Here is a 16,411-nt window from a genome sequence, read left to right as displayed (position 1 = left end):
CAATTTTTTTGGGATCAGGTTTTCTAAATAGTTTTCCCAATCCATTCATAGTTCATTCTAGGCCTAGTTTTTTGTTTGAACCAAATTTCTATTTCTCGCTGGTGGTTTTTTGTTCACATGCGGCTTTTTGACATTGATTTTCTGTTTTTTTTTATTTTTTTTTATCTGATTTTTTTAGAAATGGTTTTTTCAACTCGCTCATAGTCCGTTCTAGGTCTAGTTTTTTGTTTAGTTAGCAAAGCACTTCAAAATGAACAGTCAGTATCAAAAAACGAAATCAGAAATAGAAACGGGATAAACCCATAAAAGCACAATTTTAGATGCCCGTTACTCAATCTTTGTTCTTAGTTACCATCTTTGGATACTTTTTGGTATTGATACTAGCCCCTGTTTCTTCTCACTTCGAAACAGGAGTATGTTCAGCACCAAAATGACATCAAAATTCTTTGTCGCATTTTAATATGTTTGTGTAAAAAAAATCTCTTTTTTTAGTTTTTCTTTCAATCCCAATCTTGGGCATGGGAATCAACGTTGGCTATTTCCGGAAATTTGCTGGATATGTTTTAATTTTTGTACTCATGAATAGTCACCGTTAGCCTCTCAACGGCTATTAGGCGTTCTCTTTTTTTATAAAGTAATAGTTCCTGAACCACACAATTTTTTAGTTTTAAATTTTGCACTATTTAATAGTCGCCGTCAGCCTCTAAACGGGTATTATTTAGGTGCTCTCATTTTTTACACTTCAAAAAATTTGTACTGTCTTGGCGCGCTGTCTTATTACAACTCAAAGTCTTGGTGCAGCGTCCATTTTTTATCGATAATTTTTGTGAGTATGTTTGGTGTGTTTATGAAACGATGTAAAACTCAATGCCGCACGTGAAGACTAAGTTTTTAAGTCAAACGGTTGAGCGAATTGAATAGCCGAGAGATAGTAGTGTCTGTTCGTGCCGCGAAAGAGAGAGCGAGCAAAGTAAGTGTGAGAATTTTTTGCTAAGTCAGGGAAATTTTGATCACGTGCGACTTTTTTGAAGCAGTTTTTACTCTACTTCTACGGTGAAGTGGTTGTTGTAAATCTTGTTGACAAGTAGTTAATTACTCTCAAACGAAGTTTGTAGCAATTATATTAGTCATGTCGGTTTTTTATGCGACTTTTCGCCTAACCAATTTTGCGTCTGACGCATTTGACTTTTCGTCCTCAAAAACGGGATAAACAGGTAGCTCAGCTCTGTTTCAGCTCAAACTGTTTTGGAGACTTTTACTTCTGGTTTGAAGGGCGGTTCTTAGAGGTTGAAGGCACCCCCACTGTTGACCCCCGCCACCGCGCTGTTGCCCCCCCCCCCCCCCCCCCACACACACACACACACACACACACACACACACACCCCACCCACCCCCCTGTCTAGCTACTGACGAACAACCGCTCGCTATATAAACACGCAAATTTAAACTAATTTAAGCAATTTTTTCAAGCTTTTTGAAAATTTGCCCTTTTTAATAAGTTTTATCAACCCCATATGTCAAGTAACCTCCTCTAGGGTTTGATAATAAGTTACTGAAAATTTGTTTTTTGGCATGGAATAATTTTCTTTATATCACAAGTTTTAGCAATATTTTAATAAAAAGTGCATTTTTTCATGTTTTTTTTAAATGTTTTTCGTATTTTAGCTTTTTCAAGCGCCAAGAGCCGAGGAATCTCTTCTAGGGTTTGTCAATAGGTTACTATAGTTTCTAGATGTAATGGAATGTTTTTCAAGATTTAAACATCACAAATTTTTTTTTGACAAAATTTGCAATTTCATTTTTTTGACGTTTATTGTCATTCAGGTTTCTTCAGCCTTAGGGGTCAAAAAAGCTCCGTTAGTGCGTGATAGTGAGTTACTGGAAAATTTTATTGGCCGTTGGTTAGTTTTGAACTTTTATTTTGACAATTTTTTGCATTTTTTGTACACATGACTAACATCACTGTTGACCCCCGCCCACTATTGCTCCCAGGCCTCCGCACTGCTACCCCACCCCACTGTTGCCCCATCGCCATCATCCCTAGGTGCACCCCCTCTTCCAGGTACTGACGAACAACCGCTCTCTAAATTTTTTTTAATGTCACAAATTTTAGCAATTTTTTTTTGGTAAAACTTGCATTTTTTCAAGTTTTTGATAAAAACATGCATTCTTTCAAGCATTTTTTTTGATAAAACTTGTATTTTTCATTTTTTTTATTGGTTACTCTATAATTTCTTGATGTAAAGAAATGTGTGGCAAGATTTTAACATCAAGATTTTAATCATTTATTTGATAATTTTTGCCATTTTGACATTTATAGTCATTTTTCAGGTTTTTGAGCCCCAACGGTCAGAAAACAATTCTTAAGTTTTCATAATAGGTTCTTGGAATTTTTTGTTGGGTCATGGATGAATTTTCGTTTTTTAAATATCACAAGCTAAAGCCACCATTTTTTTGATAAAACTTTTTTTAAAAAAAAAATATTTTGAAGTTTCCTGAAAATTTTTTGTTATTTTTAGGTCTCTGTAGCCGGAAGAGCAACGAATCAGGGTTTGATCTATGTTACTGCATAACTAATAGATGTAATGGAATATTTTTCATGATATTAATATCACAAATTTAAGCAATTTTTCTAAAATTTTGTAATTTCATGTTTTTGAGTTTTTTCCGGCACTAATGGCCCCGGGACCTCCTCCAAGTTTTGATAATAAGCTGCTGCATAGTTTCTAAAGTTAATGGTTTGGTGATAAATTTTTTTATGACTCCAGTTTTATTCATTTTCTGAAAAAAATTTTAAATTTTCCGAAAATTTTTTTGTTTCAAGTGTATGGATCACCGGTTCAAGCTTGAGCCAGTGAAACTATTTCGGGCGTGAAACAGGGATACTGGATTGCCTCTTAGGATAATGAAATGGTTCTTAAGATATTAATATCTTAAATTTTGGCAAGATTTTGTTAAAATTTGTAATTGTTTTCAAAAATTTTCACTTTTCGTTTTCTGAGTTTAACGCCCATTCCTGGCCAACGAAACTTTTTAAGTCTTGGAACTGAGATACTTGACAGACGTTTCGTGGTAAAAAAGGCTCTGAACTGTTTTTTTAATCTGAAGTTGAAAACTTTTTTATTTTCGCCTTTTTCAGTTTGCTATATGATTTATTTACAAACAAGGCTAGAAAACTAGAAGTTGTAGAGTCGAATCCCATCATGGAAAATATTTCTATCTCTTTCTCTCTGTCGGTTAGGGTTTCTTTCCTCTTTGTGGTTCATCTTTTATCTCTCTCTCTCACACACACACACTTTATTTCTCTTGTTGTTGATGTCGCACGATTATTCGAGTTTTTAGTGTCCAGGGTAATTTTTGGTTTGAATTAAGTATCCATGTGATTCCGTTTCATGCGTTTTTGATTTTCTGAATATCACTTGAAGTTTTTTTTAGTTAAAAAAACAGTCTAAATTTTAAAAAATGCTTAATTTTCCGTTCTTCGAGATTTTTTTTTAATAATTGCTGTTTTTCCGAGTATATTTTTTAGTTTCAATGGTTCAATAACGATTGATTGTAGTGTTATTGTACCCACGTGAAAAGAATGAAAGATTTGTTAGCACATGTATTTACATGAAATAGTAAATCAATTCTGCAGCTTTTTGTAGTTTGAACTTCTTTCACTTGTTTTATTGAGAATATTATTAAAACAGGTTGCTTAGATTTTTTCATTAAGTTTTTTGTATTTACATGTATTTACATGAAATAGTAAATCAATTCTGCAGCTTTTTGTGGTTTGAACTTCTTTCACTTGTTTTATTGAGAATATTATTAAAACAGGTTGCTTAGATTTTTTCATTAAGTTTTTTGTCCCTTTTTCTTTTCCAATTTGTACCGCTTGGCTATTATTAAAACAGGTTTCTTAGATTTTGTCGTTAAGTTTTTTGCCCCGTTTTCCATCTGTACCGCTTGGTATGGTTTTGTTATATCCTCCCTCATCTTCTTACCCCGCTTTTATAGCTCCTCTATTTGAATTCTTTAGCTCCTCTAATGGAATTCTCTAATGAGTTCTCTATGTTTATTGAGTATGTTTGTTCTCTATTTATGAGGACAAAGTTCAAGTACCGCGCATCTAAAAATGGGTTTCCCTTCCGAATTTTGATTTAGTGTTGCAATGCTAACTCTGTTGATTCAAGAGAAAGAAAAATGAGTATTGCAACACTAAATCAAAATTGGCAACGGGATAAACCCATTTTTAGATGCGCGGAACTTGAACTTTGTTCTCATAAATCTTAGTTACCGTCTCTAATGCTTATTGGTACTGATACTAGCCTCTGTACCCCCTGATTACGAAACAAGCGTTTCTAACTACGTTAGAACAACATGATTCATATACTAAAAAATCAAAATTCCTCCTTTTTGGTACTTTCAATCCCCAATCGGGTTTACGGGAATGAATGGGGGCTGTTTTCCACCAATTTTTCTGGTATACTAAGATATGCAGTTTAATAAAACAGATTTGAGTATTTTGGACAAAAAAATTTGTCGGAGTCGAAACTCGTGAAAAGTTGTCAAGAATGTTTTCCTTTGTTTTTTTCCTTTGTCATTTGTTTCCTCTCTTGGTTTTTCTCAAATTGAATGATATATTGATTTGCTAATTTAATTAGTTGTTGGCTAGGGCGTAAGTTAAGTCTGCTTTGAGTCAATTCCGAAGTCTTCCGGATTTGTTTTTTTAACATCTGTTCACACATTTTCATGATTCATGGAGTCAAATTGAAGTGATAATTTTTGTGGTCACGCCGAAACAGGAAGTGGAGCGAAAAAGCAGTAGGTTAAAATGCGGCGTGAATTTTTTTCACTCTGTTTTCTCACAACCTTAAAATTAGAGTGAAAAAATTTCACTCCGCAAAAGCACTCACTTTTTCGCTCCACCTTCTGTTTCGGCGTGAACAAAAAAACCCTAACGAGAAAGCGAATTTGTGTTAAAACACTGTTTTCTCTACATGTGGGTAATTTGACTTAGATTTTTACTGGGTTTTTTATTAATCTTGAATTTTGTAGCAATTATATTAGTCCTGTTTGTTTTTTTTAATGCGATTTTTCTTTTGGCCGATTTTTCGTCTGAGCCGTTTGACTTTTGTCCTCAAAAACGTGATGAACAGGTAGCCCCAGAAGGCATTAAGTGCTCCTAGAGCCCTTCAGCTCACTAGTCTCCAAGTATGCGATTCGCAGAAACTGTTTTGGTGACATACGCATAGTGTGAGGAGCGGTTCTTTAAGGTTCACCCCCCCCCCCACAACAGATAAACTGATAAAGACCGTACATTAAGTCATAGTGCATTACGGTATCAATGTTCATATGAGCGATTGCTTGCTGTCATTATTATTAAGCCTAATAGCTTTCAGTTTAAAAGCTAAATTGAACAAACTACACACCAAATAGGAACTTTTTAACTTTGAAAAAAGTCTGTCGAATCTTTTTCTGTTTCAATCCTAATGTTTGTCATTTTTTTGCTTTTGTGTTTCAATCCCAATGTGCGTTAACGGCGCCTATTTTCCGGTAATTTGCCAAGGCAATGTTTAGAGTTTTTTGGGAGCGGCGGAGTGCAAATTTTGTGTTTTTCTTTCTCAATACAGTTCCTATGCTTTTAGACATTTTTAATGAGCAGGCTACGAACGTTCAAAAAACCCATTTTCTAGATTTTTCAAAACGCGCAGTTTTCGAACTCTTACAAATATTATCGACATGAAGACTCAACTCACAACATTACGTACGCTTTAATGTAATTTGGCTTTTTAACCCAACTAATTTAGTTTTTGAATCTCTCTATCTAAAATACGGCGTGCCACAAATTAGTTGAATTACAGAGAGTTTTTGTTCTCTAAATTTACAACGCTAACGAACGTTCCAAGGCCAAATTCTGAGTTCAGATATCTGCATTAATCATGTTGGTCTGGATGTCTTCGAACGTTCGAAAGTTTTCAAACGTTCGCAACTGTATTGGACCAACTATAGTCTGTCCCATAAAGTTGAAATAAGCGAACGTTCGAAATCGTCAAAAACAGGCAATTGAGCATCAAATTGGTCATTTGAATTGTCAACGTTTTTTCCATTACGCTTATATTCATCAATTTTTTTTACATGTTTTAAATTTGAACTTTGACCTTTGTAATCATTCCAGTGGCTTTTGAAACGTTCGCTTATTTCAACTTTGTGGGACACGCTATTACTTCATATCTGTCTTTGAATCTGAACGGCATAAAAGGACTTGAATCAAGTCTTCGAACGTTTGCTTGCGTTTCTACTGGAAGCGACAGACTACACTTAGCCTAGGGAAACGTTGCATCGTTGGAGGTCAAGGTCGCTACCAAGTCTAGAGATCAGATGGCCTTAAAGTAAACAATGCACGCAATGATTTAGGTCAGGCAAGTCAGTAATAAACCATAGCTTGAAGTTGAAACAAGCAAATGTTTCTAAATATAGCGTGTCCCATAAAGTTGAAATAAGCGAACGTTCCAAAAGCCACAAGTTAGAGTTCAAAGTTCAATTTTAAAACATGTAGAAAAAATTGATGGATGAACGCTTAATGGAAAAAACGTTAACATTTAAATGACCACATTGATGCTGAATTGCATGTTGACGTTTTCGATCGTTCGCTTATTTCCAACTTTATGGGACAGACTATACAACTGTTGACATAAAATGAACATCATTATGCACATTTGCATGCCAATTTTTAGCGTTTCGCTGAATGCTGAAATAATCAAACGTTTGAAAAATCACTGGGAGTTTAAAGGTCGTCGAAGTTCTATTCGTAGATCTAAGCGAAAGCTCCTATATAGTAAGTCCCATAAAGTTGCAACGCAAGCGAACGTTCGAAAAGCTGGGGCATGCAAATGGACAGTGTTTTTCTAGATCTCTGCAGGTTTTAAATTTGAACTTTGACCTTTGAAACGTTCGATAGCGTTGCAACTTTATGGGACTGACTATAGATGAAACCCAATGCCCTATAAAACTGGGCTAGAAAATTATCGCTGTCATTGTTTTTCGTTTCTACATTTCTAAAATCGTACTCGAAAATTTTGAATCAATAACCCGTAATTGATTTCAAATTCATTTCCAAGGTGAGGCGGAATATTAAGTACGTTTTGTGAGATTGATTATTTTAATCCCAATTGTTACTTAGCTAAATACGTAAAAATTTGTGGCATCCTTTGATATCGATAATTTACCACAGTCATTAAAGTCTGTTCTTTTTCAGTTAGTTGTGTTTATAATTGGTTGCGTTTGCATTTTGTGAAAAAAAATGACCGACCTTGTTGAAGAATACCACACGATTGCCCAGGAAGAAACCGATATTGAGCAGCAGCTACGTGAAAATTATCAGAAATGTACGGAACATAGGGTTAGTATTATCGATGGAGACAAACATAGAATGCCTCGATCTGTCTCGTCAGAATTCCAAAATGAGAGCCAGCATACCTATTCCAGACCATGCACACCAGCTAATCAGTCGATTGACTCTAGCAAATCGCAGCATATTAGCAAGGTTGAAGATAATACGGGTAGTGTTGACGATCTGCAGGGACCTGAGGTGTGTCGGGTTTCGACTCCAGAGCTCAAAAGCAAAGATGTTAGGGTGTCAATTGGTTGTGAATTGGAGAATGAACCTTCGCCAGTAACCGCACAGGTAAGTCCTCGGGATCTGGGTCTAACTTTGAGTCCAAAAAGTCTGATGAAATTGGATCATCTAGAAAACGCTGACAAATGTTCTATCAATTGCAATGGCGAGATAAACAGACCTGACACCTATGCTTCAACTGGTTCAAGTAACCGAATCTCATACCTGGAATCAGAAAATACGAACGCCGTAAGAAACACTGGAATGGCTGGAACTGCGTTAGAGAACAGACAAGTCCAAAACACTCAAATTCAGTTGCTCGGAACATATGGACCACCCATATCTGGAATGACGATAGCTCCTCAGATGTTTTTTCCAAACATCGTACAAACTATTCCACCACAGTGCGTCAACGCACCAGAGGTTATGCAAGGAGTTTATGAGGGACCAGGGTATGGTCACGGAATTGGAGTCAACGTCCCAGTGGATGCAGGAATGATGCAACAAAACCAGATGGATCAGTTTGCGGCTCTGCAACAGATGGAACAAGGTGGTGGTATGATGTCATTACCAACACCTGTGCCGCAACCATCTCCGTTCGTAGAAAAGATCACTATTCCACAGACAATGGAATATCGGGTGCCAGGGGGCGGGTACGTAAACTCAAATGGGCCACTGTTACATAACCCCGTACAACCAAATTTGGTGCCACCGCATCCAGGACAAATGCCAGTCAGTGGTTTACCCTATTTGAATACGTTTCCGTTAAGTTTCCCGTTTTTGCAGCCCACCCCTGTGCATCCATACCCACTATTACCACCAGTACTGCCCCTTGAGAACTTCCCTGGAATGGGGAATGTTCCAGCCGGGTACACAAACGTTACGGCCGAGTTTCAGAACCTTTTATCAATTGGCGCTAAAGACTCCGGTTTGCATACAATTAGTGAAGAGGTCGAGTTGAAAGATACCGAACAAGGAAGTTCGGCAAACGGTGTCAAGGCTACAGAGGGATCCTCGACCGTTGATGATGTAAGCGAAGCGGAGAAACCGGTAACAGATCCTAACAAAGGTGCTGAACAAGCAGAGACATCTGCTGTCGGTTCTAGCGATAAGAATCTGGATACAAAGCAGACGAATATTGGTGAAAATAGGTCTGATAGCAACAATGACGCTAAAATCTCAGATACAAAGAAGACTGTAGAGAATGATGTTCCGGAGTGGTTCAAAAATCCACATTCCCGAAACTCGCCGAGAATCCCAACAAAGTTCCGAGTGCAAAACGAAGATATCCCAGACTGCGATCGAGACACGAAGCTGAATATTGTGTCATTTACAATGAGTACTGACAAGGTGCTCTGTGATCGGGTATGTGAGTTCGTGCTGTCACCAGAGTTCTGCCACAAAGGTGTCATCTGGAGCTGTCTTGTGTATCCCTTGGGATTGGATATGATTGGAGCATACGTTGACGTGAGTAGCTCAATATTAAAGATACCTATTGTTGCTGTTGTGGATTCACGACTTGCGTCTCATGGTTTAGTTCTAGTCATCAAGTTTTAAAATATTGTCCACTTATTTCTATAGAGATGGCAATCACAGAACAGTTGCCATATGTAGACGTTCTTTTCAGAGTAACTTTCCTTAACGAAACGCCACAACGAGAAATACGGTATTGAGAATGAGAAATAGGGTATTCAGCAAAAGTGGGGTTTAATTGATCAATGTTTACTGAAAACTATTGTCTTTGGCGAGCTGACCGGAAGAGACAGCTGTGGATGTATAGCGGGTCCACTAAATTTGAAATAATCGGAAGTTTCAATACTCATTTGCGTGCTCAATTGCATGTTTTGGCGTATTTCAAGCGTTCGGTTATTTATTCCAATTTTATGGGACAAACTATAAGTTATGCACAGTAAGGAAAGGGGGTTGGAATGGTGGAAAACAAAATGATTTCAAAACAGTAGACACGAAATTGTAAAATAAATGAACTAAATTGGTATGGGTAAAGATTATAGACCGGCTACGTTTTGCTCACTATTTTTCAAAGTGATACAAGCTTTCGACATTTTCTTAGAAGTAACCTTTGTGATGGATGTTTAGGTCAAAATTCAAATCAAGAGCTACAAAATTGATCCACGAAGAAGTCTGAAGTTCAAAGTGATTCTAATGCATCCAGAAGGGGACGGTGACTCATATTGCCAGAAGCAGACTGGCACCTACAGGTTGCTGGACAGGAACCAAATGCAGGATAATTGCTTGAGTCAGGATGACGACTGTCTGGTCCTGAGGAAGTTCCACTCCAGGGAATACTTGAAATTGATGTTCAAGCAGAGGGAAACAATGAGGTGGGTTGTGATTGAATATTACCAATTTTCAAAAATGAATTTTCAAAAACTACTTTTTCCAACAATTTCAGAAGGACCCAATGGGAAACATTGTCGGCAATGTTTCTTGGGAAGCTTTTAAATTTAACTACCGCTTCATTTTTGAGTTAGTATTCTCACATGGGAGCTTAGTTTGTTTCTTCTACCCAGAGAAGAAAATCTTTTATCTGTTACTTATAATTTGTTATTTATACTCATTTGGAAATCCAAGTTTTTTTTCCACGCGGTTAACTATCGAGAAGCAATCAAACTCCGAGGCTAAGCCGAGTTGAGTTGTCGACTATCTTCGAGAGGGCGATAACATCCGTCTGTCTGGTTAATGTTTTTCAACTCGTTGCGATTGCACAACTTGCGCAACATATGTTCCGCCTCTTTTCTTGCCACTTCATATAGCAACAGTGGAGAGAAAAGAGTCGGTATTAACTGGGCTCTAATATGCAGTCGGTATGTTATGCAACTGATATCGCAACGAGATTTAATTAATCTAAAAACTAGGCCAGGTTTACACTGGGCAAAAAGCCTAATCATACTTTACGTTCATTCAGTTAACTTCGTATTCAGTGAATCTTTAAGCTTTAAATGAATGCATTTAGCATCCAAAAGTTATGGCTAAAAGGTCCAAATTTATCGTCCAAAAAATACAAAGTTGCCAAACACATTGCGGCGAAAGCTTTTGTCAATTGCATTTAAAGCAAAAGCTGGGCCTTAACTTTTGCCAGTTAATTTACAGGCACAATTGTGTCGTTCCGTTGATTCCAGGGCAGTATTAATTTAAAGGTGGATATTGAAATTTAAATGTCTGATCTTTAGGCTCAAAATTGAACTGTGCGATTCCCGAGAGTTTGAGAACAAGGACAAGCTATCCAAATTTTTCCACTGGGTTCACTCCGAACTGGCTCACGATTGTGCAAAAGATGTGTTCCAGCAACACGCGAACGAAGTGCTCGGACTAACAATGCCTCTCGGAAACGTTTCTCAAAAAGTCATCGACGATTATAAGGAAGTACAAAAAGAAATGCAATCGTGGTCCTCTGCCGATGAAAAGTTCCGAAAATTGCCCTACGAGTATTACAGGCTTGCGCAACATTACACAACTCATTTTAGGCTACATGAGCTTTCGACCAGCAGCTTTCAAGTGAGCTTGTTTGTTGAGAAAATTATTCGGCAAATTCTAGAGGACTCTCAAAAGCGAATGAGCGTTGATCGAAAATATTACGAACAGAATCTGAGAATGGGTGAAAGCCGCGCGTGATTTTTAAGATTTTAAAGACTGTAGAGTTTAGTTTATTAATTGTCCTAATTTCTGTACAAAGTTGACTGAAACTTGTATTTGAACATTTGATTGAGTTTTGTCGTTTGATCTTAGTGAAATTGATGCATAATACGATCTATTATTTTATTTGATTGAAAGTTATATTAGTGGAAAATGTGTTACAAGCTGTTAAGTAACACTGCTATGAATTTGTTATTATGCATTTGTTTTCTCTTAAAGTGAATGATGGAGGAACTTAGATAGGTATGGAGGAAACTACTTGATGGAGGAACTTAAAGTGAAGGAACTTAGATAGGCAGAAGAAATACGAAAATGAATGGCTTGAAAATGTCTACCAATTGGCTTCTGAGCAGGCGATGTGATATGTGACTTGTTCGAAAAAAGATGTAGTTCGAAGCTCTAGGTGCAAATTGTGGACCCTGCTGAAAATTCCCCTACAGTAAGCACAATTCAACTGCGCAGAATCGTAAAGTCTCTCCTAAATGTGTTACGAAAATTTTTCTGCGTATAAAAACGACGGAAGAGCAAGAATGTTTTATTTTTCGTGCTTAACCAAAAGCAGCAGCGCTAGGAATTTGTTAAGCGCTCTAAGAAAATCCAGGTTGCTTTCCCCTTAATCGTAACAGGTTGATATTAATTGTGAACAGGAATGATGAAAAACGACGAAAACCTATCAACGGAACATTTGCAGGAGGCGGTTTCAAAATTTGCTGATGCTTAAGGTTTTACTTGTCGTTTTCTAACTCATAGCACTAGTCAATATATTCTTCAAACTCAAGCTGTTAATAATCCAGAGAACTCAGTAAATTGCCCAATGAACAAGTTTTACCCCTTGTTCATTGGGCAATTTACTAAAACTTTTGGTGTTCTGGAACTGGCGTGGAGCGATGTCCAACATAAGAGGTGTTCGCCACATTTAACTTCGTAAATCATGTGGGACAATAGAAAACTTTCAAGTAGCGGCCACATTATTAGTTTTCGTGCTGTGAATATGATCGAACTGTCACTGGAAGTTGTCAAATTGTTTTGAACTTTAAAACTTGCTTCCCTTGTTTTGGACAATACAATGGGTTTATCAGATAGCACTTCCAAGTGCTTAAACATCTTTGTTTAACTTTTTTTTATCTCGTTAACAATTCTTGATAGCCAATTTTCAGTTTAGATTTTCGGAACTAATTTTCTCTATTTCGATAACTGCTTCATTAAAGACCACCTATGAGCGTACTTCTGGAAACTCAGAAAAATTTTTGAAATTTGACATTTTCTGTGCAGCATTCGATTGTGCTAGGAAAATTTAATAAAACTCCCATATAATTTTTTATGTACCTGTTCCAAACAATCTGATTGCGTTAATGTTAACGACAATAATTTTGCTTTATTGCACAAACATTAACGCTGTGAACCCTAAGTTTTTGTGGAGAAATTGTATTAAAAATCAATTGTTCTGGGTCACCAGAAAAAGCGAAGCTGTTATCGCCCACGTAGCGTACAAAAACTTTGTGTTTCAATCAAACGAAGTTTGTAGCAACTATATTAGTCCTGTCGGTCTTTTTTATGCGATTTTTCGCTTGACCAATTTTTTGTCTGACGCTTTCGACTTTTCGTCCTCAAAAACGGGATAAACAGGTTGCGCCCAGCGTGCATTAAGTGCTCTTTGAGCCTTTCAGCTCCGTTTCAGCTTATAGTTATGGTGTCAAGGGCGGTTCTTAAAGGTTGAAGACACCCCCACTGTTGACCTCCCCCCCCCCCCTCCCCGCCGTTGCCCCCACCCCAGTGTCCCCCCTCCATTCAGCCCCCGGTGCAGCCCCACCCCCCGCTCGCTAAACACCCAAATTTATGCTATTTGGCAATTTTTTTTCTAGTGGTAATGGAGTAGTTTCAATGTTTTAACAACACGAATTTTAGTATTTTTTTTGACAAAACGTGCAATTTTTTTCATTTTTTGACATTTAATTTTCCTTATTCATGTCTTTTGCAGACCTAGGGGCCAGAAAACATCATAAGGGGTTTGATAATAAGTAACTGAAAAATTTTTATTGGCCATGGAATAGTTTTTCAACTTTTTAATGTCACAAATTTTATCAATTGTTTGAGAAAACTTGCTTTTTCTCATGTTTTTTTGATGTTTTTTTGTCGTTTTGTAGATTTTTTCAGCCTCAAGAGCCAAAGAATCTCCTCTAGAGTTTTAAAATAGGTTACTGTATAAGAGTATAATCTAGATTAAATGCAATGTCTTGCAAGATTCTAACATCACGAATTTTAGCATAATTTTGACAGTTTTTGCCATTTTTTCAACTTTTTGACTATTTTAGCCATTAATCAGTCTTTTTGAACTTCAAGGGTCAGAAAAACTCCGTAAGGGTTTGATAATAAGTTACTGGAAACTTTTTGTCGGTCATGGATTCATTTACAACTTAATATCACATGTTTTTGCAATTTTTTCAAATAAAAGTTACAATATTTCTAAGTTTTTTGAAGTTGTCATGTCTTAGGTTTTTTATCCTCAAGAGTCAAGGAACTTCATCTAGGGTATGATAATATGTCACTGCATAATTTTTAAATCTAATTGAATGTACTTCAAGGTTTTAAGATCACGAATTTAAGCAATCTTTAAAAAAATATTGTAATTTTTTCATGTTTTTGAAATTTATCCGGCACCAGTGGCCGTGGGCCTCCTCCAACGTTTGATAATAAGCTGCTGCATAGTTTCTAGAGTTAATTTGGTTGTGATCAACATCTTTTATGACGCCATTTTCAGTAATTTTTGGATAAAATTTTCAAATTTTTGGAAAATTGTTTCCAAGTGTACGGATCTTTATGATCCTGTGAAACTACTTCAGGCTTGAAACAGGGATACCGGATAGTCTCTTGGGAAACTGAAATGGTTCTTAAGATATTAATATTTTGAATTGTAGCAAGATTTTAATTAAATTTGCAATTTTTTCCAAAAATTTTCAATATTTTGTCCATTTCTGAGTTTAACGACCATTACTGGCCAACGAAACTTTTCAAGTCTCGCACATGGGTTTTTTGAAAGTTTTTTTCGAGACAAAAATTGATTTTGAAAAAAACCTTTTTTTATATTTGCGTTTGTCAGTTCTTTTTCTATATGACTTGTTTACTAACAAGGCTAGAAAATTAGAGTCGAATCCCATCATGGAAAATATTTCACTCTCTTTCTCGCTGTCGGTTAAGGTTGCTTTCCTTCTCTTTCTCGTTCGCATTTTATCTTTCTCTCACTCTCTATCTCTCTTTTTTTGTTGACGCCGTACTTCAGCAGCTGTTACGTGGCGTAATTTCATCATCTCTGATCTTCATTAACAATGAGTTATAGTAGAAATTGTTTCTTTAAATCAAAAATGACTTAACAGGCACTTTTTGAAAATCAGTGGTAATTGGTCTCGAAAGCAATATGTAGCAAATATGTGAATCCTGTTCTGTTGCAATTTGTCGCTTGGCCGATTCTTCGTCTGACCCATTTGAGTTTCGTCTTCAGAAACGGAATAAAGATGTAGCGCCCAGAAGCCACTATACCGTGGCTGGCTGCTGACGAAGCCAACCGCTCGTTGTTCGTTTGAGAGCAAATCGCCCGACGTTAGTCGGTTATGTTGAGAAATTGGAGCAAACCACGTCATGGCATTCATTTTGGCTACAAATTAACACTGGTGTTTTGACGTTTTGTGAGAAACCAGTTTCTGCATTTCTCGCAATCAACACAGTTTTTACAATAAGTCACACTACTGTAGCAGTTTTTGAAAAATTCCCTGCAAACTTAGGTAATTTCGTTCGCTAAGTCCTCATCCGTGGATTTCAGACAATCTTCGACAGATATTGTCAGGTTTTTTGAGACAGCAACTGATTCAATAGCTAGGCCATCATTTTAACCAATTCGTCATAAATAATGAGCTATGCATTGGCCACAGCTGGCCTCAAGTGCAATTTTTTTGTATGGTTCATTTTGCTGTTTCCAATGCATTTTCAGAATAAGTTGCGTTTAACTGGTCTGCATTGTTTTACTCTCAGGTTCATTAGAGTACAGGCATTTTTGCTCCGGGGAGACGTTACGCTCCCTGCGCTGTAAATTGATTAATTGTAACTTTTCCCGTAGTTGTTTGATGAATGAGCTATAATTACATTCTGAAAAAACATTTGCATTCTCCTTTACATTGTCGATAATTGAAGTTTTTTATCCAAATTGTGATTAATACTTCTTGTTGTAGAAAAAATATGGGGCGCAAAGATATGCGGCCCTTATGCGCTTCTGCTAAACCATGTTTTCTTGTGGACTGTGCTCAAGAGGATAGCAGTGTTTGGTAAACAATTCCACTTTTTAAAGTTTTTTTCAAATAAAGCAGTGTACTGCTTATCTGTTTCTCAACTTTGCATGTCATTTTGCATTTTGATTGCCATAAACCACAAGTTTCAAAGAATTTCAAACTTCCAGCTAGTATTTTGTTGTATGTTTGATTTCATTACACGAAACCGAGTGCCTTTGGCAACTGGAACAGCAAGCATGTCATTTTCGCTGAATTACTTTGTTGCTTGAAGTGAACACCTGTAAACAGCTGGTTCTGTGACATAATTGACGTACTCTTTAGCTGAGTCTTTCATTTCACACAACTTTACGACAATTAATCCATTTGTGCTAAGATTGTGAACTAGTTCACCTATCTCTGCTAAGAAATGTATTTACTTCTCTTTGTCACTTCCGGGGTACTTTAAGCCGTTCGATTGCAGGTCTTTCAGCATTATTCGCTCAATTAAGTTGTAGTGCGTTATCTAAGTTTCTCTTTAGATGAGTCTTTCATTCCACACAATTTTACGACAATTAATCCATTTTTTCTAAGATTGTGAACTAATTTACCTATCTCTGCTAAGAAATTTGTTTACTTCTCTTTGTCACTTCCGGGGTACTTTAAGCCGTTCGATTGCTGGTCTTTCAGCATTATACGCACAAATAAGTTGTCGTGCGTTTGTACCGAGTCGTTTCTTTGGTCTTTACGTGTTTATATTGCCCTACTAATAGTTTATTAAGTTTAGCGTCTAGTCATGCATTTTTTATTTTTTTGTTTTTTTTTATTGAAGAGAAGAGTTGGAAAAGGGAAGCGTCAAATTCCTGAGTTTTATCCTCTTTGTTATCTAAGTTTGCACTATTTT

General features: G+C 36.8%; 2 protein-coding genes across 2 annotated transcripts in view; both read left to right on the top strand.

Annotated features, from left to right (window-relative positions):
- LOC142351049 (transmembrane and coiled-coil domain-containing protein 3-like) overlaps nt 1-16,411 on the top strand; it is a 425,404-nt gene that overhangs the window by 8,207 nt on the left and 400,786 nt on the right. The gene's annotated exons all lie outside the window — the stretch shown is intronic.
- On the top strand, nt 7,203-11,460 carry LOC142351170 (uncharacterized). Its single transcript, XM_075403291.1, has 3 exons — nt 7,203-9,067; nt 9,698-9,942; nt 10,792-11,460. The coding sequence occupies exons 1-3, from the start codon at nt 7,286-7,288 to the stop codon at nt 11,231-11,233; spliced, it is 2,469 nt and encodes an 822-aa protein (XP_075259406.1). The 5' UTR covers nt 7,203-7,285; the 3' UTR covers nt 11,234-11,460.

Source organism: Convolutriloba macropyga, chromosome 12 (assembly GCF_964194025.1).
Source record: "Convolutriloba macropyga chromosome 12, txConMacr16.3, whole genome shotgun sequence".
In the NCBI taxonomy this organism is placed as follows: domain Eukaryota; kingdom Metazoa; phylum Xenacoelomorpha; order Acoela; family Convolutidae; genus Convolutriloba; species Convolutriloba macropyga.
The sequence above is the reverse complement of the archived record's forward strand: the minus strand, read 5'-3'. Positions and strand labels throughout refer to the sequence as shown.